This window comes from Sycon ciliatum, chromosome 4 (assembly GCF_964019385.1).
Source record: "Sycon ciliatum chromosome 4, ocSycCili1.1, whole genome shotgun sequence".
Taxonomy (NCBI): domain Eukaryota; kingdom Metazoa; phylum Porifera; class Calcarea; order Leucosolenida; family Sycettidae; genus Sycon; species Sycon ciliatum.
This window is the reverse complement of record NC_088646.1, coordinates 28,569,905-28,597,904: the sequence shown is the minus strand read 5'-3', so window position 1 is coordinate 28,597,904 and position 28,000 is coordinate 28,569,905. Positions and strand designations below refer to the sequence as shown.

At 46.8% G+C, this 28,000-nt stretch overlaps 1 protein-coding gene across 1 annotated transcript; it reads left to right on the top strand.

Annotated features, from left to right (window-relative positions):
* The first annotated feature begins 889 nt into the window (after positions 1 to 889).
* Positions 890 to 27,572, top strand: LOC135815475 (guanine nucleotide exchange factor subunit RIC1-like). The gene is made up of 37 exons (XM_065328780.1): positions 890 to 1,261; positions 4,688 to 4,795; positions 5,299 to 5,378; positions 6,745 to 6,807; positions 7,167 to 7,279; positions 8,027 to 8,160; positions 8,567 to 8,658; positions 9,057 to 9,145; positions 9,663 to 9,801; positions 10,018 to 10,066; positions 10,561 to 10,633; positions 10,879 to 10,934; positions 11,507 to 11,640; positions 12,194 to 12,368; positions 13,529 to 13,567; positions 13,867 to 13,977; positions 14,462 to 14,551; positions 15,115 to 15,286; positions 16,700 to 16,816; positions 17,423 to 17,571; positions 17,799 to 17,924; positions 18,690 to 18,786; positions 19,092 to 19,210; positions 19,593 to 19,639; positions 20,154 to 20,272; positions 20,447 to 20,589; positions 21,084 to 21,170; positions 21,718 to 21,765; positions 22,022 to 22,058; positions 22,659 to 22,806; positions 23,237 to 23,279; positions 23,716 to 23,840; positions 24,463 to 24,542; positions 24,859 to 25,210; positions 25,461 to 25,679; positions 26,070 to 26,277; positions 26,500 to 27,572. Exons 1-37 carry the CDS (start codon positions 1,121 to 1,123, stop codon positions 26,569 to 26,571), a joined length of 4,194 nt encoding a protein of 1,397 aa, XP_065184852.1. The 5' UTR covers positions 890 to 1,120; the 3' UTR covers positions 26,572 to 27,572.
* Positions 27,573 to 28,000: the final 428 nt, after the last annotated feature.

The window sequence follows — 28,000 nt, the reverse complement described above, 5'->3', positions numbered from 1 at the left end:
GCTCTGGTCTTCTCAAGTTGGATGAAGAGAAGCAGTATCACAGGAGGAGAAGGTCCAGTGAGGAGCAATAGTCAGCCAGGAAGAGAAGAAGAGCCATTCGAAAGGGATTTGCTGACACGATACAGCAAGCAGAGGTAGTCACATACATTGCTGGAGGGTTCTCAGAGTGCCAAAAGTTAGTGTTTTTTGGCCTTCCGACCAAACTTTGGTACACTATATCTCCAGACTGGCTCATCACAGCCCAATAAACCTTATATGTAGATTGATCAGTGGAAAATTTCCCAGATGCTGAATATATTTATAAAGCCATAGTTTTTTGTTTGGCGGATGTTAGCTGCCTCAGTAGTAATAATCTTTTTCGACGGTGACGGGCGTCTTCACAGATGATGTTGACTGGGTGGTGCTATTTGTGTCCTATCTCCAATCTGTTCTATTCAGCATCTGCTACTGTTGTAGACTGTCGCTTGTGATGCATTTTTAACACTTCAGCTGATATTATGTTGCTGCTAGCATGTACCAAAAATCTGAGATGACGGCATTTTTTTACTCTCCAGTGCAGTGAACGTTTGGGACGATGCGAAGTAAATAAGTTCAAGGTAGTACTTTTATTAGGTGATGGCGTGAATCATGAATCTGTGTTCAAAATTTTGTGGGAAAAGATTCACAGACACCGAAGTAATACCCGATTTTAGTTGTGTGTATTTGCGAACGGCATATTCCAGTACTGCTACCTTAATATCCGCTGGACCCTACAGCCTAGCCGGCTATTCTTGCGCGCGGCACGGGCATGCCGCGCGCTAGCGCTGCGCGCAATGATGATTGCTGTTTTTTCGTAAAACATGCAAAATAGCAAAACGGCAAAAAAAAGGTTCATTTTCAAGCAAGGGAATCCCTGGTTTCAAAGGAAGGAGGTCTAGCCAATGTCTTGTAATGTGTGGGGAAGTGAAGGTTCTTTTGTGAAATGGAAGCGAAGTAATTGCCGGCATTGTCTGTATTGTACCAAAACTGTGCTACAATTTGGTTGTGGGTTTGCGGAAGGCCACAGAATTTATTAGCTTTGGGATTTGCGGATTCGGCGTTATGAGGCAGCAGTGATTTTCGCAACATCTGACCTTGAATTATGTACTTCTCAGTCGGATGGCCTGATGTTTTCAAGCCCCAAGATAGTGATGGCGGGGATCTCATACTCGTTAGAGCCAATGACTCCCAGTCCCTGTTTGCCGTGTTGTCAGCGCGGTCTCTGTATATCTGGTCTAGCAAGGTGCGTGCTGTTCACTGATTTCTGATTTATTTATCCGGCAATACCGATTCAATCAGCCTTCATATTCTTTCCCCGGCATTTCAAGTACTGCAGCAGAATTTATCACATCTTGGGACCATCACAGTCGTTTAGGTGGTCGAGTTTTGGAGCTTTGATACGTTAATTGTAGCAGCCACAGGAATTGCACTGTGCAACTTGACAAATCTTTAAAAAAAAAAGGATTCTGGACTAAAGTGAAGTACCGTACTGGCAATATATGTTGCCGCGTAACGCGTAACGCAGGGGGGTGCGGCGTAACGCGCGACCAGGCTAGTGCGACAAATTTTCGTTGCGTTCGTAACGCGCGTCCGGCGGGGTGCGGCGATCTTTTCATTGCAAAAAAGGCTGAAAACTGTGAAAGCACGTGTACCGCGTGGTGAAAAGTTCAAAACTGGACGCAGCAGGAAGTCCTGCAATAGCAAAAAAAGGACTGCGGCAATATAGAAACCTGTGTAACGGCTCCTGTGCGACTTTGCATGTAACGCCCTGCGTGCGGTAAACATGTGCCAATGTAACGCTTCATGGCCTCACTGCGACCATATATATTGCCAGTACGGTAGATACACTATGTTAGTATGTACTGAAAATCAGAAATACGTTTCTCTCATTGTTGAAGTGATCATATGGATGTGGCATGGTATGGTTAAATCATAAGGCTCCACAGTGTGTCGTTGACGGTTGGCATTTACAGGTTTGTGGTTTGGGTGGCACGATTGCAAATTATGGGGCTGCGTGAGCAAGAATATGCATGTGTTGTGGCGTAGATATTGTTTGATGCAGTTACGATGCATCTGGAAGTCCGACACACAATTGCTTTTCGCGAACATAGGACGGCTCGATTGTACATGTATATTCTGCTGACCACTGGCAGTTGATGAGCAGATACTGGAGTGAAGAATGCTTCACCCCAATGACACTGCGGTGCACAGCGGGCAGTGCGACTAGTGCATGAAAGTGCGTATCCGCGAACGGTGCAGGCTCGCTGTGTGTATTAGTTTCCTCGTTGCCTTCACTGCATTACAAGTACACATGTGTATACCGGTAAAACCTTTGAAGAATGGAGTTGGGTCAGTTGGGTTACCCCAACCATATGCAGCTTTTGAGTGTGGCTTTCTGCTAGCCCATATTGTAGTAACTAGAATTGCTGCAGGATACAGTAATACAGTGCTAGCAAGTGAAATCCGACACTTGGCATAAGGGAATACACCATGCAGTCTGCAGTCCTGCATACATAGTACAGTCATGACTGTGTCACATACAACTTTTATCTGTCTCATGACAGAACTCCTACTCATCACAGTCAAGGTTCACAAGAAAGGTTCAAAGGTGCTGGCAAAAAAATGAATGGGGACTGGATACCAATACTCCTTAGGGGTCGTCGCAAAAGTTTTCTGTCGTCCCTGAAACGAACATCGTTCATTTCGTACTTGGACCCCTCCCCTCCCTCTGAAACGAACACAGCTTGCTATGCTGGACGACGAAAATCGCATGCATGTACATGTCATATGTACAGTGTCGGTCGACTTGCGATTTTGGCTCTCGCCCCCCCCCAAATGAATCCTGTTCGTTTCAGGGACGACAAAAAACTTTTGCGACGACCCCTTATGTGTACCATGTCGGTGAACCGTGTGTATCTACGCTGTGACCTTTCGACCTGTGTGGGATGCATACGGCTCTAATGTACAAATCAGGTACAGCTCATTACATCATTGATGTCCATTTGTGGCGCTGTCCCCTATGGCAAGTGTCAGATTTCACTTGCCACGACTGTAGCACGTGTACACTCGGAAAGACAGCAGTAGTAAATGTGGGGCCACTTTGTACCTCGCCAACACATGTGCTCTCTGGGCGATCTCGTTCACCGCACCAGCAACACATTTCCGGGGCTCCAAGGTGTAGTAGATGCCGGTATCAACTCCAGCTGTCTCGATTATACAGATCTCATCAGTGAAGGTTATGGGAGTACTGAATGGTTAGAATTTGTGAATAGCACTCATTTATGCAGAGAACTACTGTGAAAATGAAGTGGCGAAATCGCTCTCTTTGAGGTAACATAGGTGCAAACACACGGAGAATACGTGCAAGATCACACTGATACGCTTAAGGTACTGCGGACATACATATCATACTGTAGGCGCAAGAGATCATAACACACAGAACTAATATGCCGAGCAATGTGAGGTGACAGTTCAGGCTTTTTTTGGGAGGCTGCAGCACAGCATTGCCAAGTAGTCGCTCGAGAAGCCCCTGGGGCATTCACTCCGTTCGCTCACTCGCCACCACACTGCGCTGTTGTCACATGTCTACAGTATGACATTGTATCTATGTCCGCAGTGCCTTACGCGTCATCAGCGTGATCTTGCACTTCTTCTGCGTGTGTGTTTCACTATTGTTACCTCAAAGCGCTCGGTTGCGCTGCTTCATCTTCACAGTAGTTCTCACCGTATAAAGGAGTGCTATCCACAAGTTCACCTTCCCAATTGAGACCTGTATGATTGAGACCGCTGTGTGGAGGACTTGCTACTATTGGCACCTTGGAGTCATGTTGTTGGTGTGGTGAACGCCGGACAGCGCATGCGGTGGCAGTTTGGGCTAAGTGATGAACAAGGCGAAAGCCACTCACTGCCTATCCTCCTGACTACAGTACTGACGGGTGCCGAAGAACTGGGGGGGGGGGGGGGGGTCAGGGTTCTAGCCTAGCCCGTTCTGATTTTTAGCGAACACAGCGGTTTCGTTCTTTGATGGTACAGTCTTACATGTACATGTACATTTATGCAGAGTTATACGTCTTGAGTGTACATTATAGTGTACATTACGGTTTCCGTTCTTATCTGCAAAACATCCAGCCTAGACCGTTCTTAAAAATTGGTGAAATTCTAGCCTGGCCGTTCTTCGGCGCCCGGCAGTACTGTGGCACGTTGTAGTACTTCAAGTACTTTTAACCTCTTGCATTTCTGTATTTACAGCCATTTATCTCCTTTCTTCCTGTTTAATTAATGGCCGGCGTGTTTTTACCGCCATATTGCCAGGTGTGTGTTTACCACCATAATTATGAATAAAGTTTTGTGTCTTTGCGTTTCTGTATGTTACACTCCATAGTATTTCCGTATTATAAATGGTACTTGTACTGTACGCACGTGATATCTGGCTGGCACGGGGAGCTACTAGAAAGTCCAGAATTGGCTAGCCGGCACCGATTTCACATCAGCATCTTTGCATAACCCTGAAAGAAGCCGGAGAAAATTCCTCTTTCTACCTTCCTAGTTCGCTGCTAATGAATAGCTTTGCCACTTGCCTTTTCACTCTTCAAGGGTACGTTTGGATGTACGTCCGAAGTATGAACATTGGCAAGTGTGTTTGTATGCGTGCATTTGTCTGTTACTACAGCCGCGCGTATTGTCATCTGTCTACTCGCGTTGTGAGAAGTCAATAAGCGACCATGGCACCAATGCCGATCTTGTGTGGGCTGCCAGTGGAGATCGTCTTGTTGTTTCCGTAAGTTGCCGCTCACGTGAAATTTTCTTGTGGAAATATTCAGTGTGTTTGCCAGGCAGTATGTATGCCTTTGCCTTTCTTTCGACTCTTTGTTGACAGGATTAATGATGCTGGTGTGCACTGGATGTCCACTTTGATGTCATCCATACACATTCTACTGGGTGCATTGGAAATTATTATTTGCCAATAATATTTGGATCTAAAACAGTACAGGCATGCATTCCTGTCCGCATGCTTATTATGCATGCATTCCTGTCCGCATGCTTATAATGCATGTTTCATCGTTGTGCATGCAGCCTATATGATGTCACAGCATGTTGTGTGGAGAGAGGACTTACCCTACTGTGATATCACCGCATCTGGGAACGATCCAGCGTGGCTGTTATCGTACTTGTCGTAAATAGCCGGTGGAGGTATTTTAACCCAAGCAAAGACATTCAGTCAGTCGATTTTGCATGAGTGGCCAGTTTCCTGTGTGCCCTCTTTGTTGTTCTACAATGCAGACGTCCAGTGGACGGTTGCTGTTCTTCCACGTTGAAAACGATACGTCAGAGACAGCGTTCCCCAACGAAGCACACCATGGGTACGTATACACTTATGCCTACATGTAGTACATGATGTGTTGATCTTTTGCGTGTTGTACATGTGTGTCGGTCTTCTATTGCACACTTGTAAAGCAAATTTTGTTTAACCTTTTGAGCACGACGCTACCTGAATGCCGCCCCACGTCAACACCTGCAAAAATCGCGTTTTTCCTATGAAAGTAGTAGCTGTTCAAGGATCTATAACTTTACCTTTCTTTGGACGAATTCCACGATCTTGAGCTTCCTGCAAAGGTCTTGAGGCGAGGAACAAAATAGTTCCAAGCTCAGCTCGGAGCGACACCAAAAGCCCATGCTACAGTCTGGCAAACTTCACGCACGCGCTCGACAGACTTGAGCACGGCCAGAGATCAAATCCTCAGCTGCCATTTCACTCTCCTTGCTCGCATCGAGCTCAAATTTTTTTGAGGACTCCCCAGATCCGCTGCCATCATTTGAATCTAGTTTCCATGGCAGCAGATAGCGCGAAAATGATCGAAAATGGAAAATACGCGTTCTGCAGAGTTCGCAAAAAAATCGATTTGAATTTGCCGTGTCGAGTCGCATATCTCAACAACCCGGGGTCGTATCGCTTCGGCGATTGTTTCTATCGCAAGCTGAGAGTTTTCTCTTGCAGATACATATTTCGATCGTGAGAATCGGCCAAGAATTGACCGAGTTACGATAGTTTGAACTCACGCGGTTCATGCAAATCGCGTTTGTACGCTATGTACACTCACGACGTAATAATACGTCATGCGTGGGTGCAGTGACACTGTACGTGACGTATTAATACGTCATGCGTGCTCAAAGGGTTAACGGCTTGGGTGAATTCAGTCAGACTGAATTTTCCACGTCCGTAGGAATGTCACTACCCTGAGGATCAAGGCGCAGATGCAGCTCCTAAAGCGGTGAGAGGTGAATCGATCAGACCCACCACAAAGTGGTCAAAGATTGAAAATACGAGTTGCTGCATCCATGTTACCCTCGTGGCCTGGTACGAGTTCCTAATTAACTGTGGGTCGCAGCACGGTTGGATACGTCATTCCGCTTACCAAAGCAGGGCTTGAACCGGGTGCCCTCTGTTTCTCAGTCCTTGTCCTCTTCCTACGTTAGCTGCTCAGAGGCGAGTTTCGTATCGTATGCATTTTGTCCTGAAGTGCGAAATGAATGCTTTCAACTTTCTCACAGTCTGATCATCGTTGACGCTAATGCCTACTTCAGATGGAAAAGACTTCCATACTGTACATTCACCATTTTGAGCCGTTGTATTTTCTTTTCTTGTGTCTGGTGTAAAGGTTGCATAGGGCAAGACGGGCAGAACTCTTGCTCCATTGGCTAATGGTCTGTTTGTTGTTTTGTTTGCAGGATTGTGTCTTCTGTTACCCTTACTCACACTAACGTTGTGCCAGTGGCTGGAGAAATAACATGGTGCGTTGTTTTAGTTCTATGGTGTTCGGCTATGGTGGCTCACCTTCTCTCTCTCTCTCTCTCTCTCTCTCTCTCTCTCTCTCTCTCTCTCTCTCTCTCTCTCTCTCTCTCTCTCTCTCTCTCTCTCTGTCTCTCTCTCTCTCTCTCTCTCTCTCTCTCTCTCTCTCTCTCTCTCTCTCTCTCTCTCTCTCTCTCTCTCTCTCTCTCTCTCTCTCACTCACTCACACACACTCACTCACTCACTCTCTTTTCTCTTTCTCGTTCCTTGTCTCTCAGGTTTAGTTGCAAAATCTGTAGCTTAAAACTCTTCCTTTGTGGTTAATCGTTTGTTCTTTGTTGTGTTGCTCCGTATACCATAGCCTTCATCGTATTGATGGTCCATGTGTTGTGACGAAGACGCACATCCTTCGCTACAAGTGGAATGGCTCGCTAATGTATGCTCTGACAATGCCACCTCTAGTTAATCCCGATGGTAGGTGTGAGCTCTTTGCAATGTGCCCTGTTTTCCTGGCCCTTCTTTTTGCATTCTTTGTGTACTTACTATGTTATGTGCGTGCCCCTATCAGCTTCACCACCCAATCACCCTGCCTATAGCCTAATTCTTTTTTCGCGTACGGGAAACACATGGTTTAAGTCTGTCACCGAATGTCTATGTTGTACAGTAAAACCTGGTTTAAGCGACCACCCCACGGTTCAAGGAAAAGCGGTCGTTAAAGTCAGGTGTTCTTTAGAACCAGGTCTCACAGTGTCTGTGTAGAACTGTCCGTGCATGGAAAAACGGTCGTTGAGAGCAGGTGGTCGCTAAAACGAGAGGTCGCTTACACCAGGTTTTACTGTATTTTGGGTATTTTCTGTAATCGTTTTCCATGGATAAAGATCTATAATCACTGCTATCATAGTGTCATGCACCATTTTGGTCATGCCTGTTCGGCTCGCCTGGCTAGTCCAGCAAGCAGACATGCTTCATACATGTACATGAAGTACTTGATTCACTGTATTATTAGTGCCGCACTAATCCCCACCAGTCCATGCCATTCAGTGTTCAGTGTCGAACCGTAGTTGGTACACTATAATCTAGCTCAGCTAAAGGTTAACCAGGTGGATCGGCTGCTTCACCCATGCTTGTATGGGTAAAGGCAGTATCATGGCTGCCCTCCACTGAGTTCATCTGTTCTAATTCTTCCCATTCTCGTATTGCCGTGTCCCGTGTCTTATTTAGCTGCAGCAGCGACCCCTTCCTCGGAAAACGTTGAGAAGTATGTTGTCCACTTGGAATTTCAGCCACTGATGCGTGGCATCGGCCTTGTCTTCAACACTGGCGAAGCAGCTTTCTGGCTGAATCCAGCGAAGAATGTGAGTCCATCAGTCATTGTATCCACCGTCCGCATGCGTATCAGCTAGCTGGCAGTACATGCAGATAGGTATTGTTACGTATTTTACTGTAATTGCTTGTTTTATTCCTACCAGTGGGGGACAACACAGTGACCTTGTGGCATTTCTAGGTCTGTTTAAAGCGACTGCGACTGTATCTGTTAAGGTTGTCTCTGCTTGATGGTGCTATTCTGCTTGGTGTATTATTATGACCAAGTCTGTGCAGTAGGACGCACTGACTTGCCGTCACAATTTCCTGTTCTCCTTGCATCTCATTTAGATGGCAGATGTCTTTATCTAGGGATTTTGATAATTCCTGGGTTGACATGATTGAGCATGTAGTCTAGATTGAGCGGGATGTTGTGTGTACTCTGGAATGCCTCTACAGCACACGGCACTCGCCTGGGCTCCCGGTGTGGAGGCTGCGAACCGGGTGGCGCTAAACGGGAAGTTTAGGCTGATGGCTGTTGGCACGCGGAGGTGAGTGTCCACATGACCAGATAAAGGTGTATCTCGTGTGCCATTGCCTTGTGAAGGGTGCCAGTGGCAGTTTTGTGAGCACGTCCAAGGGCTGTAGTTGGGTGGGGGCGTTGGCAGTGGTAGTTAATCACGGTGGCGGCGGTGGTGTAGTAGGTCTTTCTTCTTTATTTATTTTTATTTCTTCTTCACCAGGTTTGGCTTCAAACCGGTTGCAAGCATTCTTTCCTGGTCAATTAGGGAATGGCTCTTCCTTCACTGGTGGAACCTTTCATCGAATGTGACAGGATGCCTATTGGGCCTGGTCTTTAGCCTCATTTGTGTGTGTGTGTGTGTGTGTGTGCGTGCGCGGGTGTGTGTGTGTGCGCGCGTGTGTGCGTATGTCATTTGCTATTGCTTAGTGGCAAGTGTTTTGTCTTCACACTTGAGGATGAGTTGAACAAGTTGATGCTCTCTCACACACTGTTCCTGGCAAGCACCGACTACCCGAGTAAGTTTGGGGGGGGGGGGGGGGTCTTTTCCGGCTAAAAGTGAGGGTAGGAGCTCGTTCTGGTTTTCACTGGTTTCTGTAAAGGGAAAGCGTATTATGTTTTCTTTGGAAGGAGCTGGGTAACTGAAACATACCAAACCCTTTACTCCTTACTCTAAGAAAGTGCCCATCAGTTGGCGAGGGGACCAGATAAACAAGGTGTGACTGTATTCCTTAACTAGTTGTGCAAGCCTCAATGGGTTTCCCATGATTGTGCCTGGTAGGTACCCGTATCAGCTTGTGTCCTTGGTGTGTATGGCAGTTTTCAGGCATGCTATGTATTGAGCACTTTTCCAGCAGCTGTTACTACCCTCTTTGTTCCTTGTCATAGATACTTTGGCATCTTTCCCTCATGTTCACTATTACATGTACTTTGTTGTGTAGCAGTTACCACACTCTGCTGCCCTGTAACAGATCCAGTGAAGAAACTAATATCATTAGTGATCATGGTTGCTGTGGTTGTGTCGTCACCATGCAGACCTACACCTGGGCGCAGTCAAGTGCCTACAGTGGTCACCCGATGGCTACGCACTCGCCATGTCCTGGCACGGCTTTGGCTTGGCCGTGTGGAGCTGTTTCGGATCTTTGCTATATGCATCGGTTACCAACGATCACAAGTATGTCTGCAAGCTCAGAAGGAGCTGACGTTTTAGATTTGCTACTTGTAGGCCGTTGCACTCAATGAGAGTGAAGGTCACCCTGGTTACTTGTTGGTGGACTCTACTTTGGTTGACATGTCGCCTTTGTACTTCAAGTTGTAGTGAGATTGCTGTGCACTATGAACAGCTTTCAGCCTCTGATTCGCCTTTGTGCGTCATGTGTTGCTTTCACAGACTCCTGCCTTCCTGGCCGATGCATTGCCAGCTTGAGATATATTCATTGGTGAGTACAGGAACTCTGTGTGTGTGTGTGTGTGTGTGTGTGTGTGTGTGTGTGTATGTGTGCGTGCGTGGGTGTGTGGGTGTGCGTGCGTGCGTGTGTGCACATGTGTGTGTGTGCACATGTGTGTGTGTGCACATGTGTGTGTGTGTGGGGGGGATTAGGCAGTTATCTGGTGCTAGTCTTGATCTGTCTCATTCAGATCTTGTCCGCTATCGTTGCTATAAGGGAAAATCTGTGAGTGCACATCCAGTGCACTTGCATATTTGTGTGCTTCTCTTGCGACGGGCGTATCCATGGTACATGGTGTGGATGTGTGTGGGTGTGCTTACACATAACCACTCCCATGTTTTCCTTGTTGTTATGCTGGTTTATGTTCGGCCTGCGAGGTATCATTGTACTCTCAGACGCGCCAGCACTGGTTGGCACACGTATTATAGCACTTCTTATACAGGGTTCCTCTTTCTCTGTGATGGCGATCGTATGTTATTCCGCAGGCTTGGCTAGCTACTGGTTTCCAGCTGATGTTCTTGGCAAATTCCCTGCATCCAGATGCACCCCAAACGCAAGGTACAGTCAAATTCTGTCTTCACTCTTTTTACCAGACGAGTGCATGAATGATGCAGATGCTACATTCGCATTTGGTAGGTTTTACCCATGTATGCCGGCTCATTGAATAAGTGCAGCTTCATCCAGAATCTCACATGGGGTCTCCTAGATATGGCTTTGTTTCTGTCTCTATATTGTGCTTTGTTTGCCGTATGTATTCATTTTATTGATGTGATGCCTGGCTTCTATCTTTGTCTACCCTACAGGAAGCATCTTTACCATGAAGTTTGTGAAGAGTGCCCTGACATCAAATCCATGTTTTGTAAGCTTTGAATCCGTGTATAAGTTTGCATCAGTGGGACTATTGTTATTAGGCTGAAGCCTGTTTTCGAACTCCACTTTAAATAAAGTCGACAACATCAGAAGTCACCGAATTTCCGTCTCCGAGCCCTAAACTGAGATTTATATTTCGTAGCCTCACTCACCGGCGCAAAGCGCTTCCCTATGTCTTCACATGGGTGTTGCCAGTTTGACTGGCGGTGGCCTATCTCCATAGTAGAGGAAGATCGTGAAGGTGCTCCTCTAAGGCGCACGCCTAAGAACATCGCCCTTCGCTGTCACCAGCTGCCCCGTGGTCCACCTTCATACTCGGGTCACAACACATTGAAGGATTCCTGTCTGTGGTTCTTTTGGTTGCTTTTTATGCATGTTCTATTCTTCTGCTCTTCCTATGCATTGTACATGTATAGCGAAATATGGCTACTGTGTGTGCATGTGCGTGAATGTGGCTGTATGTGCACGTGTGTGTGTGTGTGTGTGTGTGTGTGTGTGTGTGTGTATGTGTGTGTACGTGCGGCATTGTTTTACTCATGTATTCGCTTGTATCTGCAACAGAGCAATCAGAAACATCTCGTTCTCTACGGCGACAACCAGGTTCTGCTGCAGCCCGGCGAGAGTATTCTAAGGAGCCGGGTCATGCCTCCTATGCCCAGCACACGACCTGAATCTTCTACGTCTCGAACCTCTCTGTAAGTATGGGTCGTGTCTGCAGTGACAATAGGCGAAAGCTATTTACTGGAGTATCTACCTCACCAGCGTCGGCAAAACATCGGAATATTCTTGCCATTGAAAACTTTAGGCTTTGTAGAATACGATAGCGTAACTCAACAATTACTGAAAGATCTTTTCTGGGAATGGCTCACTGACTGCAGGTGAATGTGTTTGGAAAGATTGTAAATTTTCATGCTGAGGCATTATGCACAAATGCACCATTGTGTCCACGTACTTAAAAATAAGCGTACCCTGCCTGCAAATGTGATCGCACGCCAACTGTTTGCGTCTGGGTGTCTCTAACTGAACATCATCCAACAACAGGCATGTGTCACTGAAGTAATCCTTTGTGACTGTGCGCATGAGTGTGTGTGTGTGTGTGTGTGTGTGTGTGTGTGTGTGTGTGTGTGTGTGTGTGTGTGTGTGTGTGTGTGTGTGTGTGTGTGTGTGTGTGTGTGTGTGTGTGTGCATATGTGTATGTGTGTGCATTTGTGTGTCTGCCTGTGCGTGATACCAATGTCCTGCTCGCAGAACAAGCTTTGACGATGACTTACGGCGATCAGTCGACCTGCCCATTCCCATCAACCTGGTGATTGGGCCCACGTCGAAACAGGTGTCCGTTTCATCTGTACAGGATGGTGTGCGTGGCAGTGACTTTGCTCACCAGCAACAACAATCCACCCAGCAACCTTGGATCACTCTGCAGGTGAGTGGCATTGCATTTGGCCAAGCAATGAGTCAAGGGAAATGGTTGTTTATGCCTATGGTATGACTACAATTAGACGGTGGCTCCTTGACACTGTTACCGTAAAGTCGCGTATGAAGGCCGGGCTTATTCCTGTAGAAGCCGATGTCAGGTTAGGCCTGTAATCAAATCAGGCTGTGTGCAAACCAGGTATTTCTAGTACAGTCAACTTCGCCAATAACGACATTCGGCGGGGCATCAGAAAAGTGTCCTTATTCGCGAAGTGTCCTTATAACCGAAGTCCCATTTGAATGTATGTGAACCCATATTTTGTATAGTATGACATGCATATCAAAATCAAGCTCTTTTCTTGCTCTATGTCAATGTGTACTTTATTTTCATATTGCAGTTGAAAGGAACTAAAAATTCAATATGCAAGGGAAATTAATTGAAAAAATTAATATTATGCCTTTTTGAGCCATCTACAGGGCCAGAGACATGTACATGTACATGTATGATGATTACTGTACAATCATGTACAACTACATGTACATTGTATACATATAGGTGTGCTGGTAAATCCAACAATTTTGAAGCCAACATAAAAAAGGAAGAAAAAGCCCTCTCCCCCTTGGCTGCATTTTCTTGCATGTGTACCTTTATAATAATTATTAATTATGAATAATATCCATCACCATAGGTTCTGGTACTTCTGCATGACAGGTACATGTACTTGACTGACAGGTACTTGAAATAGCTGTCAAAAGCCCAGAAAGTCGTTATTCAAGCAGTGAATATGACCTCGGGGCACTAAAAGCATGTCGCTATACGCGAATTGTCGTTATTCAGATAGTCGTTATATCCGAAGTTAAATGTATACAGTTAGATGGGACTTTGCTCTGGGCATGGAAATTCGGTCGTTACTCGCGAATTGTCGTTATATCCGCAGTCGTTATTAGCGAAGTTGACTGTATGTACTTGTCAACGCTAAAACCCCGTGCATGTGCCTACGGTCCACCTTGAAAATCAGGCTTGTGTTCAAAACAGGTTTCTTATGTACGAGACGGGTTATTTTACAAGACAGTACGGTGTTTTACTCGCGTGGTGTATGTCCTGTGTGACTCTTATACGTGGGTTGCTGTACTTCTGGACTGTTCTCTTGATCTCCTCATTCTCATCAGGTACCGGAGAAGTATATACAAGCGAACTGGCCACTACGGGTAAGAGCTCTCTGGTTTCCTCCTTTTTACAGTTGTTGCTGACTGAGTAGCTTCTTTTGTGGCAATGCCTACGCGTATAACAGTACTCGTGTGTGCTGCCATGGGTGTACTTGCAGGCGTCTGGACAGTGTATTCTCAGTACTGTGCTAGCGGTTATGGTCTGTCACCTTGATGTTTACTTGCCAACTGAGACTAATGCCATGTACATACCACCAACGTCTGTATCCGTGTGGATGTGATTGTTTGTATGTGGATGTGGATGTGGCTGGGTGTCCGTGTACACATGTGCATGTGTGCAGTATGTTGCAGTGAGTGATTCGGCACGCTATGTTGCCGTGGCTGGACAGTACGGCATAGCGCACTGTAATGTAGCAACGCAGCGTTGGAAAGTCTTCGGCAATGTCTCACAGGCAAGTTATCTTTTACAATCTTACTACAATGCCTTTCGTATAGCAACACACTGCGTACGGTAAGGAGCATGTGTATATGCGCACTTTGCTATTGCCTCCAATGTCGCAAGTTGATATTGCGATGTTGTAAGTTCATGGCAGTTCCCACTTGTATCTCAGCATCCCTGAGTGGTTATCTTCTTGCTAGCCCCATGAAGAAGCCGTACAGTTACTGTAACACACTGAATTGGCTTTATACATGTATTGTCTGCTCTGTCCATTGGTGTGCACGTCTGTCTGTCTGTCTGTCTATATGAAAAAAAGTACCTGGATCATTGCTCAGAAGGACAGAAGTAATCATGACTGAGTGACATTTCGACCATACTGGTCTTCTTGAGAAGGAAACGTCGCCAACTACCTCCCAGCTGTCTGTATGCTTGCCTGTGTGTGTCGGCGTGTCCATATGTTTACTGATCTTGATCCGTGTGCCCATGTGTCTGCACAGGAGACGAATATCACTGTGTGTGGTGGTCTGGCATGGTGGAAGGACATGATAGTGGTACCATGTCACAACTACAACGATGACAGTGATGAGGTGTGCACTGACTTTCATCTATTGTTTGTGGGTGGGTGGGCGGGCGGGTGTGGGTCCGTGGGTGGGTGTTCGCAATCCTTGCTATCGTTGTTTTGTTTGTTTGTAGCTTCGTGTAGCTGCTCCCTGTTGTAACATGTACCAGAGGGCTTGAAGGTAGTACGTCACAACCCCAAAAAGGTAGTAAAATTACTGATTTGATTTCCACTTAGGTCAAACTCTAGTATGGATGGATGCATGTTTCAAGGGCTTTGTCCAATGTGTGAGTACAGTAGGTACAGGGTCTGAACTGGGTAGCCTCTTAGGGCCAGTAATCATTGGGGTGACACATGTGCCGGTACAGACTGGACTGGGCGCTCCTGGCTGTGGACCCACTACCGGTAATGAACAACCACACCAGCATGTGACATAGAGGCCTACCCACTACATACTGTACAGTTGCCATGGTCAGAGTGGATGCAATGTGATGCAGAAGTTGTTATTTATTGACTTGTGACATCATCACTTTCAAGCCCCATTGGCTTTTTCCTCCTCAAAATCTCTCTCTCCCTATTGTGTGCTGGCAGATTCGGTTCTATCCCCAATCATCCAATCTCGACAACAGTAATGTAGCTCTGACATTACGGGTACCGTGCGTAATTCACCTCATCAACCTGCTAAGCAACTGCCTGTCGGTGGTGACGCGCGACAAGAAGCTGCACCTGTTTGGCCTGCGCCTGGACAAGAACGGCCCCAGCGGTGAGCTGATGCGCTTCCGCCGTAGCAACCTAGCTAGTGGGGAGCACGTGGTAAAGAGTGGTAGTAATATAACCATCACCAGTGAGCCTGGTGGCGATATGCTGGTCAGTGGCCGGGCGCCACGCTCACCGAAGAAGAGCGGTGGTTCAGGTCCTATGTCCAGCGTCATGTGTACAACCAAGCTGGCAGTGTGCAATCCAATGGGAGGAGGTGAGGATGGGCGAGAGAGGAACGACGGACAGTACTGCTATGGTGCATGTAGGCTGTCCTAGCGTCAATGTGGCGTTCAGATACTAGTATGCATGCTGATGCATGCCTTGGATCACGTGTGGCCATTGTCACTGCCATGTTTGGCTACGGCTTGTCCTCGTAGCACAGCCGCACTGCCCATGTCACAGTCACGTCCGCCTCCTCATCCTCCTTCTCATCCTCTTCTTGCTCCACATCCCATCTCCTCCTCGCCACTGCCAGCTTGCTTCTGTCACATGAACTGGTCAGATGTCCGGCTCATTTTGCACGGTCAGATGCATTTGTAGTGTTGCTCTAGATTATTTGTACCACTGTCGCACTGTCTACTGGTGCCGAAACCTATACATGACCCTAATAGCTATGCATGATGTACTGACAGAAATATGTAGATTGGCTCGTGTACCCATGCATGATGTACCTAGACCTTTTGCTTGCACGCCCATGATATCAAGAGTCCATAACCCAAGAGTATGCAACTGTGATTATGGGTGCATGCGTGGCGCGCTGCCTTCATTACGTAACTTGCCTTCATCACGCTCTGAAAGCATGCATTCAAACTCTCAATTTCTCGCACGAGCCCATCCGTTTTTGCTCGATTCGTTCCAGTACCTACACAATCTCTGAATTCTGGCGCGTGAACTCCAGTTCCGTACGAAAGTTCATTTCAAACTAGAGGGAAAGTGCGGTGTTTGATTTTCCGCAGTGCGCGGACTGCAGCTGAATGATGTAATGAAGGCAGCGCGCCGCGCGGTTGGCCCATAGAAAAGAGATCACAGTTGCATACTCTTGGGTTATGGACTCTTGATGATATGTATTACTAGTCTACTACGGGTAAAACAATGCTATAAAATACTGATAAGCGCGGGTCTCAATCTGTATAAAGGTCATGCACATGACACCACCGTATGCTTTAGTGGCAACCCAGAGGTTGTTGTGGCACTCTGTACAAACACCCCGACAGTGATAGAATTGCATATGCACCTTTATCGGCGTTGCGTAGCCTTGAGTCTGAATTGAACGCAATTGCATACACTTGTAAGAAATACTTTGATTCGATGTATACCCGTTTCTGTAGCTCTCGTCGTTGTAGCCGTTATGGTGGTGATGTGATAGTGATGTGTGTCTGTGTGTGTGTGTGTGTGTGTCCACACAATCCTGCATTAGGATCAGGCATGATTGTGCTGCACAGTATGCCAGAGTTATCGTTAGCGCAGTTCGTTCCGTCTATAGTACATCTCATCGCGCTGTTTCCCACCGAGATGTCAATGGAAGCGTCATCGGGTATGCTATTCTTTGTTGGTGGTTTTCTCTGAATTCACTCGTGCAAACTGCCTTGAATTGCTCAACACCATGCAATGTTCACATGTGCTTTGACTCTGTATATTTGGTAGATCTTCTCTAGCATACATAAGGGGCCGTCCGTAATTATCGAACGTTTTTCACCAAACAAATTATTTTAGTTTAGACCCAACCCCTCCCTCCCCCTCAGAACGTATAAAAAGGTTGACATATGCATGCATAATACAACAAAAGTTGCAGGTGTGCAACTGCTCCTGCGACCATGGACATGTATCAATATTTTCTGAAACGAAATTGGTCAACTCCCTCCCACCCCATAACGAAATTATTTCGTTTTGTAAAAAAAAGTTCGATATTTATGGACGACCCCTAAGCAAAGGCAGAATCTCTTGGTGATGTTGTGCACAGTGCACACAGCTAGCAGATTGCAGTTTTTTTTAAATTTTACTTAATTTTTAGTGCGTACAGCAAAGACCTACGGTAGTTTGATGTGGCTCTGACTTCCATGAGTGTGCAATCTTTGGCAGCTTTGTGCTGTAATATCTTACCACACTGTTCTCTGCCTTTGTATTGCCATGTGCTTCTCAGCCGACAGTGATAACAGTGCGAATCCGAAGGCGGAGGGAACGTTACCGAAGTCGCTGGTTGCGAATGTGTCCGGCCGAGTGCTGGTGCTGTCGCGTGACCTCGCATCTGCACCCTCCTCTCAACCGTCAACATCACAGTCAGCAAGCACTGTAAGTGATATCAGTGTTTAGCTTGTGCTGTGACCCGATGAGTAGCATCTCATGCAGCCTTACCTGTTGGCCTGCATGTAAAGACGATTTACTTAGGGGTATTGGGAAACTATTACTTGTATAATAACATATTATGCCACTCAGAATGATGGCATTCACACCCGTCTTGACTGCTTTTATGTCCATTCTTTTATGGGGTTTTTGCTCTCTACTATGTTGTACTGTAGGTACCGTACTGCCGGCCAGTTGCCCTGGCCTCGTCTGTAGAAATGATCTGGTCTGCTGCACACTCTACATCATGCCGCTACCTGCAGCAGGCGCTGTGGTTGGGCTGCGGTGCAAGCGGGATGAAGGTGAGCACGGCCTGGGTGATGTGTTACCCTTACATACTGAGCATTTCTTGTCAGCAACTTTCAGTGTTAGTTTCAGGCTGTAGAGCAGGCGTGTTGCATCAGTGTATCCCTGATGAAAATGAACGGCTATCTTTGCACCGCCTTGGCTGTTGAAACCCTTGCCGAGCTTGAGGGAGTGTATACATGTATTACACATGGATTACAAATGTGCATGACTTGTTGGTGTCATTGTGTGCGGCCACTGAAGCATTCTTGATTGCTGTACTTCTTCAGTGTGAGACGTTTCTTCATGAAGGTGTGTCCCTCTACTACAGCTCTTTCTTTCTCTTTCTCTCTCTCTCTCTATCTATCTATCTATCTCTATCTCTCTCTTTCTCTCGCTCTCTCTCTCTCTCTTTCTCTCTCTCTATCTCTCTCTCTCTCTCTCTCTCTCTCTCTCTCTCTCTCTCTCTCTCTCTTTCTCTCGCTCTCTTTCTCTCTCTTTCCCTCTCTCTCTCTCTCTCTCTCTCTCTCTCTCTCTCTCTCTCTCTCTCTCTCTCTCTCTCTCTCTCTCTCTCTCTCTCTGTGCGTGTGTGTCTCTCTCTCTCCCTCTCTCTCTCTCTCTCTCTCTCTCTCCCTCCCTCTCTCTCTCTTTCTCTCTCTCTCTCTCTCTCTCTCTCTCTCTCTCTCTCTCTCTCTCTCTCTCTCTCTCTTTCTCTCTTCCATTTTCTTGTACCCTGCTCCAGTTGCGGTTTTTTTGTGCCTGTTCTTTGTGTTGTGCATTAGGTGTGGCTACCTCTCTTCCCAACTAGTGACGACCCGCAGCCATCGTTTCTTTCTAAGCGCATCATGCTCACATTCCCACTTCGTATTTATCCATTAGGTATGCGTTTAAGAGTGTGTGGGTGTGTACTACTGTGGGGGGGGGGGGGGATGTCTGCAAATGAAATGCGACTGGGTAGCAACTGCCCCCTTATTATGAGCAATATGCTAACTGGTGATTTAGATGCAAAGTATAAGTTTGTCGTATTTGTGCAAAGCTAGTTAACAGCGTCATCCAATATTGAAGCAAACGAGCGTGGCTTCCAAATGAGCCTAAGTCTGCTGCAAGGGTTTATAGCATTTGTACTTTAAAAGTATGCGTAAACATGTTTGGCTTGTTTTGTTGCTACTCTCTGCCTACGTCAGCGATCTGCTTTGAGGATGCGGTGGTCATTGGTGTAGCGCAATCCTTCAAGGAGATTGTTGTCAACTCCGACTGCTCCTCTTCCAGTCAGCTGTTTCCTTTCGCAACGACAGAGCGCACAGTAAGTTGTTGTAGCTCCACTCGGCTGTCGAGTCACGCTGTAAAACCTTTTCCCGTATTGTGCTCAACCTGAAATTGAGCACCGGTGCATCAAATCAGATACTGTACACCAGCATCTTCCAACAAGATCTAATCAAACACTTATGCAGTACTTTGTATGAACTTTGCTGGAGTCATATCTGTTACGCGTGCCTAAGCCTCCCTAGTGGCATTGGGTCAACCTCCATGATCAATGGTGGGGTCAAAAGCAATCATTTGACATACAGAAAGCCAATATTGAGGGTGAAGTCATGTCAATAGAGCTTAGTCCAATGATTTACTTATGCCTAATATTCTGTTCTTGTGTTGCCTCTGGTCTTGTTACTTTTGTTTGACTGCATCAGGTTCAAATATATCTTCATCATATTTTACGTTCATTACTTCGTCGCAAGTAAGTCTTCCTAGCTTGCTTTCAGTTTATATTGCTGCTGTTGTGGTAGATATGGCCAGTGACTGCCTGCATGTAACGTTCTAGTGACACTTGTAGGACGCAAAGAAGGATTTAGTCCTGCTCTGATGTGTTAGTTGCAGGAAAACCGACATTTACACTAGTGCTGGTCATGAAATCCAATCTTGCGAGTCACCTAGTGCCGGGTGCCGTGCAGCCCCGGCCGGGCCCGCGGCCGCTTGGCTGTGCACTGATGCTGGGCTTTCAGTGTTTCACCTATTCACGAGATCATACTTCATTGAGCAGCACTGTAGTATGTTGACGTACTAGCAAGGAAGTTGTGATCCTTGATTGTAACTGGACGTGAGCCAATTCCTGAAGCGCTGAAGTGAAATGATACAACCTGGCATCGTTTTTGTGTTGCTTTTGGTTTTTCTGTTTTTGTTTTGTGTTTTTTTGCTTGTAATCCCATGTATTCATGATTATTTTCTATGTTGTGGTTTTGTGTGATATGTAGCACGGTAGTACATTGTGAAGAAATTGCACAGAGCTGCAGTTCATTACCGTACTTTGCACACGTGCTTGAGCTAATGCTTCACGAGGTGCTCGAGGAAGAGGCAGTCAAGCGACCGCAGGGTGAGTTGGTGACGGTGGCAACTTTTTGTCTCGTTCTCTGTGCGAATGTGTATGCCCCTCATCAGTTTTGATTGCCATTCTACCAATGGCAGGTCTTGTTTCTCTGTGCTTTAATAGTCGTTTCTACAATGACAGGGCTTGCTGTGTTGTGCTTTGATTGTCGTTTGTGAACAGATGCACTACTGCCAGCCATCATTGCATTCCTGAAGCTGTTTCCACAGTACCTAGAGGTGGTGGGTAGGTGTGCTCGCAAGACTGAAGTCGCACTATGGAGGCATCTCTTCCAGTACGTCGGCAGTCCGGAGGAGCTATTCGCTGTAAGTCGGCATGTTGTTGTGCGCTGCTTGACGACGATATTGCTAGTACAGTGCTGTTGAATGCAATCCGACCAAGCAAGTCAATGCCACCCGTGCTGTGCAGTGCTAGACCTGCCAGCGCTGGGACATAAACTGGTGCAGGGTGCTGTCGTAAAAGTTGGTGAGAATATCAAAAATGACACCCTTGATTTTTTTGTTCACAAGTCACTGCAAAGTTTCTTTCCACTGGACTCGCAGCCAAAAATTTCGAGGGCTTCATTTTCGCCTACTTTTAAGTTTTTATGAAAGCTCTAATGTTCGTTTTCGCTGAAAGGTTGGTGGGGAAATCTTGCTCTACTTGGTGGTGGGAAGGCAAGCTGGCCGGCCTTATTAAAAAACCTATTGTTTGGATATAACTTGAGACATAGGGTCCAAAGGAAATGGACTCACACATACACAATTGGTATCGTCTTGGCATACCAGTAGTCGAAACATGTGTATTATCTTTGTTGCAGGAATGCCTGGCTCACAACCAACTGGAAATGGCTGCCTCCTATCTCATCATCATTCAGAGTATTGAAGCACCGAAAGTCAGCCGACAGGTATGTGCCCTTGCTACATGTGTTTCCCTGTTCAAGCTATGGAGTTTGAGGCTGGGATGGTGATTCGTGCCAGTGTGCGTGTGTGTTTTGTGTGTCTGTGTGTCTGTGTTTTGTGCGTGTTGTGTGTGTGTGTGTTTTTGCATGAGTGTGTGTGTGTGCGTGCGTGTATGTGTGTGGGGTGTGTGTGGGGGGGGGGGGGGGGGATGTGCATGTGTGAGTGCCCATGCGGTTGCTTGCTTTGTTGAGCATGCAGTGCTCACATTAAACTGTCCAACATCTTACAAATCCTGGGTACCAAACATCTTGCACTGTAATAATTATTCTTACATTCTATGGATATATAGGCGTCTGGTGTGCATGTCTGGTATTTAGTATTTACCCCTGGGCAACCAGGATGAATTTGATTGTGAAGTGTGGAGTGCCTTTTGGTACTCATGTGCTTGAATTGTTCATACACATTTGTACATGGCTTGAATCACTCAATCTGAGTTTCAACTTTTCTTGTCCTCCCTCCTTTATCTATTTGTGGATTGTGTGGTGTGTACAGCACGCAACACGCCTACTGAATTCATCGCTGGAGCAGAGGCTGTGGCCGGTGAGTGTGCAATGTGTCAACAACGATGTGTGTGCGTATGTGTGTGTACATGGGTGTGAGTGCATGTGTGTGAGTGCATGTTTGTTTGGGGACGTGCGTGTGTTTCTAGTATTTCCTCCGGCTGTGTACTGCCGGCATGTAGTTGTAGTACTAGACTGTAGTACACTGTTGCTCATTTGATAGCACAAGTACACAGCATAGGTAATACGTATGCTAACGTTCTGCCATCACTGTACTCCTGTCATGTCTACTGCAGCTGGCCAAGGATTTAGTTCGCTTCCTCAGGACAATAGGTAGGGCAGGCACACAAGTGTCGTTTGGTTGACGTTCTTGGGCTGTGCTTGTGATGTATCGTACTTGTGCGATTAGTGCCCTGTCTTGAATAGCGAGGCTAATGAAAAAATTTATAGCCCCCTGCTTGAATAGTGTCCCGGGCTTGTGATCAAGCACACGTGCATGTTTGGTGTTGTTTTGCTCGTGTTCTTGTCATGTCGTTGCTCTGGTGATGTGGCCAAAATCGCAGTTCTTGATGCTGGATGCTGGATGGCGTAAATAATTGTACCAGCATTGAAAAATAGTGCCTTCTCTTGAATACTAGTAGTGCCCTGTCTGTGATAGACTGGAAAATAATATTGCCCCCGGGGGCACTAATCGTGCAAGTGTGGTATATGTACAGTGCACTGCTCAATGGATCATGCCGCTTCATCTCCGATGAATTTGGCCTCTTCATTATTGAATGGGTTTGCAATTTCAGCCGAGCCTTGACGATTTACCAAGGATTTCTCCTGCCTTTACCTGTCTTCCTGGCACAAGTGCCACATCAACCAGGGCAACTTACACCCTGTTCTTGTTGTTGCTCTTGTTTTCATTCTTGTCGTCTCATCATGGAGCAGCAGCATCATCAGAGCCTGCAACACCGACAGCGTCCGTACCGCCCGTAAGCATTGCAACATCACCGGTGACCGCTGAACGCCGACCTCTGGGCAGGATGTCCTCTGCTGACTCTACTGGCAAGGACGAACCAGAGATGAACTTTGTCCGGTAAGGAGAAGTTGGGTCACTATCTAAACCTAGCTGACAGTAGCTGTACTATACTGTATCACACTGTTTGAGCGTGCCTGTGTATTCTTTGTGGATCTTTCATTGTTTTCACGTGCAAGTACATGTTCTTCAGTATACTTATCACCCATTGTCTCTGTGCGACACTCACCTGTTTTGAGCCGCCGCCTGTATGAAACAGTGTCCCATTGTTTAACGTGATCTCTATTTCGCAAGCACGTCCTTGCTAGATCAGTTGCTTTTTCCCCGCTCCATGTGTAGTGTTGTGGTGCGCCGTAAATGATTGCAGCATTTTATTTTCTGTGTGCTTACATGTGTGTGTGTTTGTATGTGTGTGTGTGTGTGTGTGCATGCGCGTGCACGTGGGTGCGGATGCGGGTGTTTGCATTGCGACACTTGGTCTTTTGTACAGCCCTGTGTTCACCACTGGCGATATCCAGTCTTCAAGAGAGGAGGTGAGCATTTGTCTGATCAATGCTGGCCGAATAGTGAGAAAAGCCACTTCAAGCTGTGTTGTGTGAGACACTGGGCAGTGCTAGATGCCATAACTGGTGTCTAGCCCTGCCCAGCCTCTCATGTACAAATAATAAATTATAATAGTGGTGATCAGTTCCTCAGCCTTGCAAGCTGTTGAATGGTGCAGTGCCAACGCAGTACTATTAATGGATGACAGGGAATGAAAAGGAGAAATGCCAGTGACTTTGTGGAAAGCGGATACTCCTTCCTTACCCACTGGCCCTGGCTATGGTGTGTTGTCTAGAATGCACCTCAAGTACAAGTGTTTGTCTGTTTATGTGTATATCCTCTGTGTGTGTGTGTGTGTGTGTGTGTGTGTGTGTGTGTGTGTGTGCGTGTGCGTGTGCGTGCTAAAATGCTTGCCTGACTGCACAGTACTTCATTGACGTGATTTTGGCACGGCATGCTCGCAAGATGCTGGCGGAGGGAAACCTGCGGGACTTGGGTAGCTTCGTTGCCTATCTGGACTTTCCCTTGAAATCGTGGCTAACGAAGGAAAGGTATGCTATTATCGGCACATGAACAATTTTGTGTAAGCTTCACGTGGTGGTCTGTCATCTAGTTTGTGAGCAATAGTTTTGTCCCACGGTGTGGCAAGAGTTGGCTCGGTAGGATGGGCTTCGGGAAATACTTCAAAGTAGTTATGGTCGAATTGAAAACCCATCGGCGTATGCTGCACGGCTGAAACTCGCTGTGCATTGACCACTTATTGTGATGCGCAGTACGAAATGTCCATGCTACAGTATACCGGTGTTTTCCTCACTCCGAAGCCAAGCAAGTATCTCGCCTGTTTTTTTGGCTTATCCCTGCACTTCTTAATGTGCACTATCCCTGCGCTGCTGCATAATGCCTACATTATTTTGCAGGTTGTTTTTTAGGTTGTTTTTTAAAAATGTCTTGTACCTGTCGACATGTCCCCTCCGGTCAGCACTGGTAGTTCTTGTTGGGTATTGGAAATAGCGCTTGCCTATCTTTGTGCACGCGTAGCTATTGACCAGCAGTGGTATCAATGAGAGCAGTTGGATGATGGTATCGTTGGTTGAATTTTCACTGTTGCGGTTCGTGATTGTCTGTCTGTTTGCGCCTTGGGGATGCTTTTCTTTTCTTCCACGGCCTTTGCAGGTATCGAGTCGGGAAGGTTGAGAACTTCATGGCCTGCTTCCAGATGATTCACACTGACTTTGAATGGCCACTTCCCAACAGTGAGTGCAACTATCAGACGTGTATTTTTACAACAAGTAAACTAACTGAAGGACTACTGTTGACGATTCTCTGTAGTGTAACTATAATAATTGATGGCGGAATGTGTGTTTCTACATGCTTGAATAGGCTTGCAGTGCTATGCACACTGGCTAAAGATAGATGTGTACAGGTGCTGTATGCACCATGTGTTATGCCATGCTTGTATAGGCTTGCAGTGCTCCTAAAAAAAGAGAGGTGAATGTAGGAGTATCCAGGTGCTATGTGTCATGTGTTATTTGTCTGTACGTGTGTGCTTGTGCATCTGCCATGTTTTAGCTCCTGTTGAGTTCTCTGCGGTACGGCGCTCGGCTGCTGATGTCCAGTTGCTATCTCCACGCTTGTCATGCGGCTCTACAAGCAGTACGACTGCATCGGACTCGGCAAACGCCGCCTCTGCAAGCGCAGCTGCTGCCTCCATGTCGCCTCCAGACCAGTTCAAGACCAATCCGCCGTGGAGTAGTCTTGTGGCGTTGTCGTCAGCACTGCGTGACAACATCAGCATCAAAAGTGCCTCATCGCTGGATGCACTGAGTGATTTTGGTGGCGATGATGACACAATGGATGAAAGCGTGCTGGCAGAGATGAATGAGTCGCGTAAGGGCTCTCATCAGTCCGAACAAGAACTGAGGTGAGCCCATGCTGCAAATTGCAATACATGTGTTCTATTTTCTTGATCTTGTACAGATTTTATGTGCCACACACACACACACACACACACACACACACACTCACACACACACACACACACACACACACACACACACACACACACACGTACAGACGCAGACACGCACACGCACACACATGTCGAGCCTCTGCCTCGCCGGCGTAGTCTCCTTTGCGTAACATTTCGTTTCTTCTGTGTTTGGACTGTTCAGATACATGATGACGGTGATGCTGTCAGCAGGCTGCTTCGACTGGGCAATTCTCATAGCCGTGGTGTTGCGTGATAGCAGTCGAGTAAATACTGTACTACATGTGGCACGTGATGTGGCCACAAGCTTGACGGAATTCTCCGAGCGCAAGGAAGCGGCCTCAATGGCGGAGCGCATTCTTGTCGGCTTGGATTTGCTCTGCAAGTGGGCCCAGGATCGCTGGTGAGCGTCAGTTGAGTTGGGAATGTAGGCATGCTTTCAAGCTGTGCCAATCTGCTGATAAGAGGCAGTGACCTAGTTAGGAGAGAGTCATGGCTGCTCGCTAAAACGGGCCTGAAAGGAATGCTAGAGGCACGGATGATGCTTTCCAGCTGCCATGATGTGGAGCTAGTGCTCACAGTACCATTGCCTTGCACTGGACTTACTGTAGTGCTGGGTACTTTGAGTAGTATTAGCGCAAGCATTCGAGTACTACATGTCCTTGCAATCAGTTTCTGGGATTCCTTCTGCAGTACTACTACTTGATGTGCTTAGCGCAACCGCCATCACTACTGTTGAAGTCATGATGCTGTGAATTTTGCTTTTTTGCGTGTGCACTCTGTTCTGCTGCAGTGAGTTCTTCCTGCCCTTCTTGAACAGTGTCACGGACCAGTGGTCCTCCATCGTCCAGGCTCAAGTGGACGTTATGGAGAACCAAACGACGCCGACACAGGATGGCTGTGTGTTTGCCATCCCCTCGAGTTCTTCAACTGATGGTGCGCCTGCCGATGGTACTGCGCCGGGAAGTGATGAAGCTGCGACTGCGCGTCGTGATTCTTCAGTAAGTTTCATTGTCTGTGTGACAGATATTCTTGTTCATATTGAGCAGGCGAATTCTATGCTCGGACCTGCACATGCTGTGGTAGGGAGCATTTGGCTGCACGGCTGTTCTAATAGGTATGGGATGTTTGGCAATGCCTTTATGGACTGGTCATGTTTGAATGAGGGCGTATGCCGCTCGGTTTTGACCAACTGTTCTGTGTGTTGCTGCTGTTGCTTCCAGACGCTACGGACGCCGTCTTCGGGCTCTCGTGGAAGCGCATCTTCCGATGGTGGAGGTTGCGTCATATCTTGAAGGGAATGAAACGACACGCTTTCTTGTCACCGCAGTGCCCGACCCTGTTCTACTGTTCTGTTTTGCACCTGACTGCTAGCTGTTAGCTGTGCACGTGTGTGTGCGTGCGTCCTTCGGGTCTTGTCAAAGTCATCGCCAACTGCCAGATGAGGTACACAAACAGACACACACACTCTCTCTGTCACACATACACACTGTCTGGTAAGATGTGATATGCACAACTCTGAGCTTGCCAGGTGTCTCCTGAGAAGGGTCAGGGTACCTTTAGAGCGAGCAACCTCTTCAGTTGGTATGTTGTTGGGAACTGGAAGCTGATATTTATTTTTAGGCGCCAGTGGCAACTTGCCTTGGTCTCTCTCTCTCTATCTTTCTCTCTATCTCCTAAATATTTCCCTTTTATTATTCAACCTTCGCTTAGAATGTACCACTAGTACCTCCCTATCAAACTAGGGTTTAGCTGCACTTGCTTTCACTCATAGTTGTACCCTGTAAGGTATGTCGCCCTAACATGGCTTCAGTGTGTTCATGGCCGTCAGTGAATCTGTCCCCGGCCTGCAACCGTCAAGTCAAGATGCACTGCGCGCGCACACACACACAGACACGCCTAGTTGTTCGTCTGTGTGCCGCCAGGACTGCTCTTCTCCACCTAGCTCTAGTCATGTGATACCATAATTTGAAACTGCCAATGTTATAGTCTCACTTGTGTGGCAGCCTGCTGTCGATTACACGACACCAACAGCAACACATCCATCGATCAGCCATTCATCATCATCATCTTCATCATCAGCAACATCATCAGCAACATCGTATTCCACGAATATCATTATTATTTTACATTTCCTTGAATACATACATCATCATGATCATATCATCATCCATTGCCAAACGAATGAAAGTCATGAAAGTCAGCAGTCATGATAATGTTATCCTGCCACGTAACTACATGTACAGTACGTATCGTTAAAAGCAGGAGTGCTTGATAAACGAATTTTGATTCTGAAGTTATTTCCAATATCCTATGCATGATGGGCCCAGAGGCGGGAAGATCATCACACACGTAACCCAGTAATCATGGTAATAGTGCATGTGGCTGTTCTGCGTATAGTCCCGTAGGCTTGTCCGGTGGCGCTGTGTTACCTCGGTTGCCTGACCACGATAGTTGCACTTGCAGCACTATAACGCAACGCGGGTCGGATTATTGTTTTGCGTATGTACAGGGCACAGATGCTACTACTATGGGCAAGAGTTCATACCCCCCCCCGGGTTATGAACTCTTGCTATGGGCGATATCAAGAGTACATAAAGTTTATGTACTCTTGGCGATATGTTTTGCACTACTGTACGCTGGCGTGTTTTGCTACCCAGTCCATTGCTCTTAGGACCGACATATTCTATGTCGCAGCTGCTGCTTTCTCCTCTTGCAAATGAA

Excerpts from the sequence above, each read along its gene's own strand:
- LOC135815475 (XM_065328780.1), top strand. The coding sequence starts at position 1,121 with ATGTACTTCTCAGTCGGATGGCCTGATGTTTTCAAGCCCCAAGATAGT. Across the intron at positions 8,659-9,056 it reads ATGGCTGTTGGCACGCGGAG|TGGCAAGTGTTTTGTCTTCA; the intron begins GTGAGTGTCCAC and ends GCTATTGCTTAG. Across the intron at positions 17,572-17,798 it reads CATCACAGTCAGCAAGCACT|GTACCGTACTGCCGGCCAGT; the intron begins GTAAGTGATATC and ends GTTGTACTGTAG.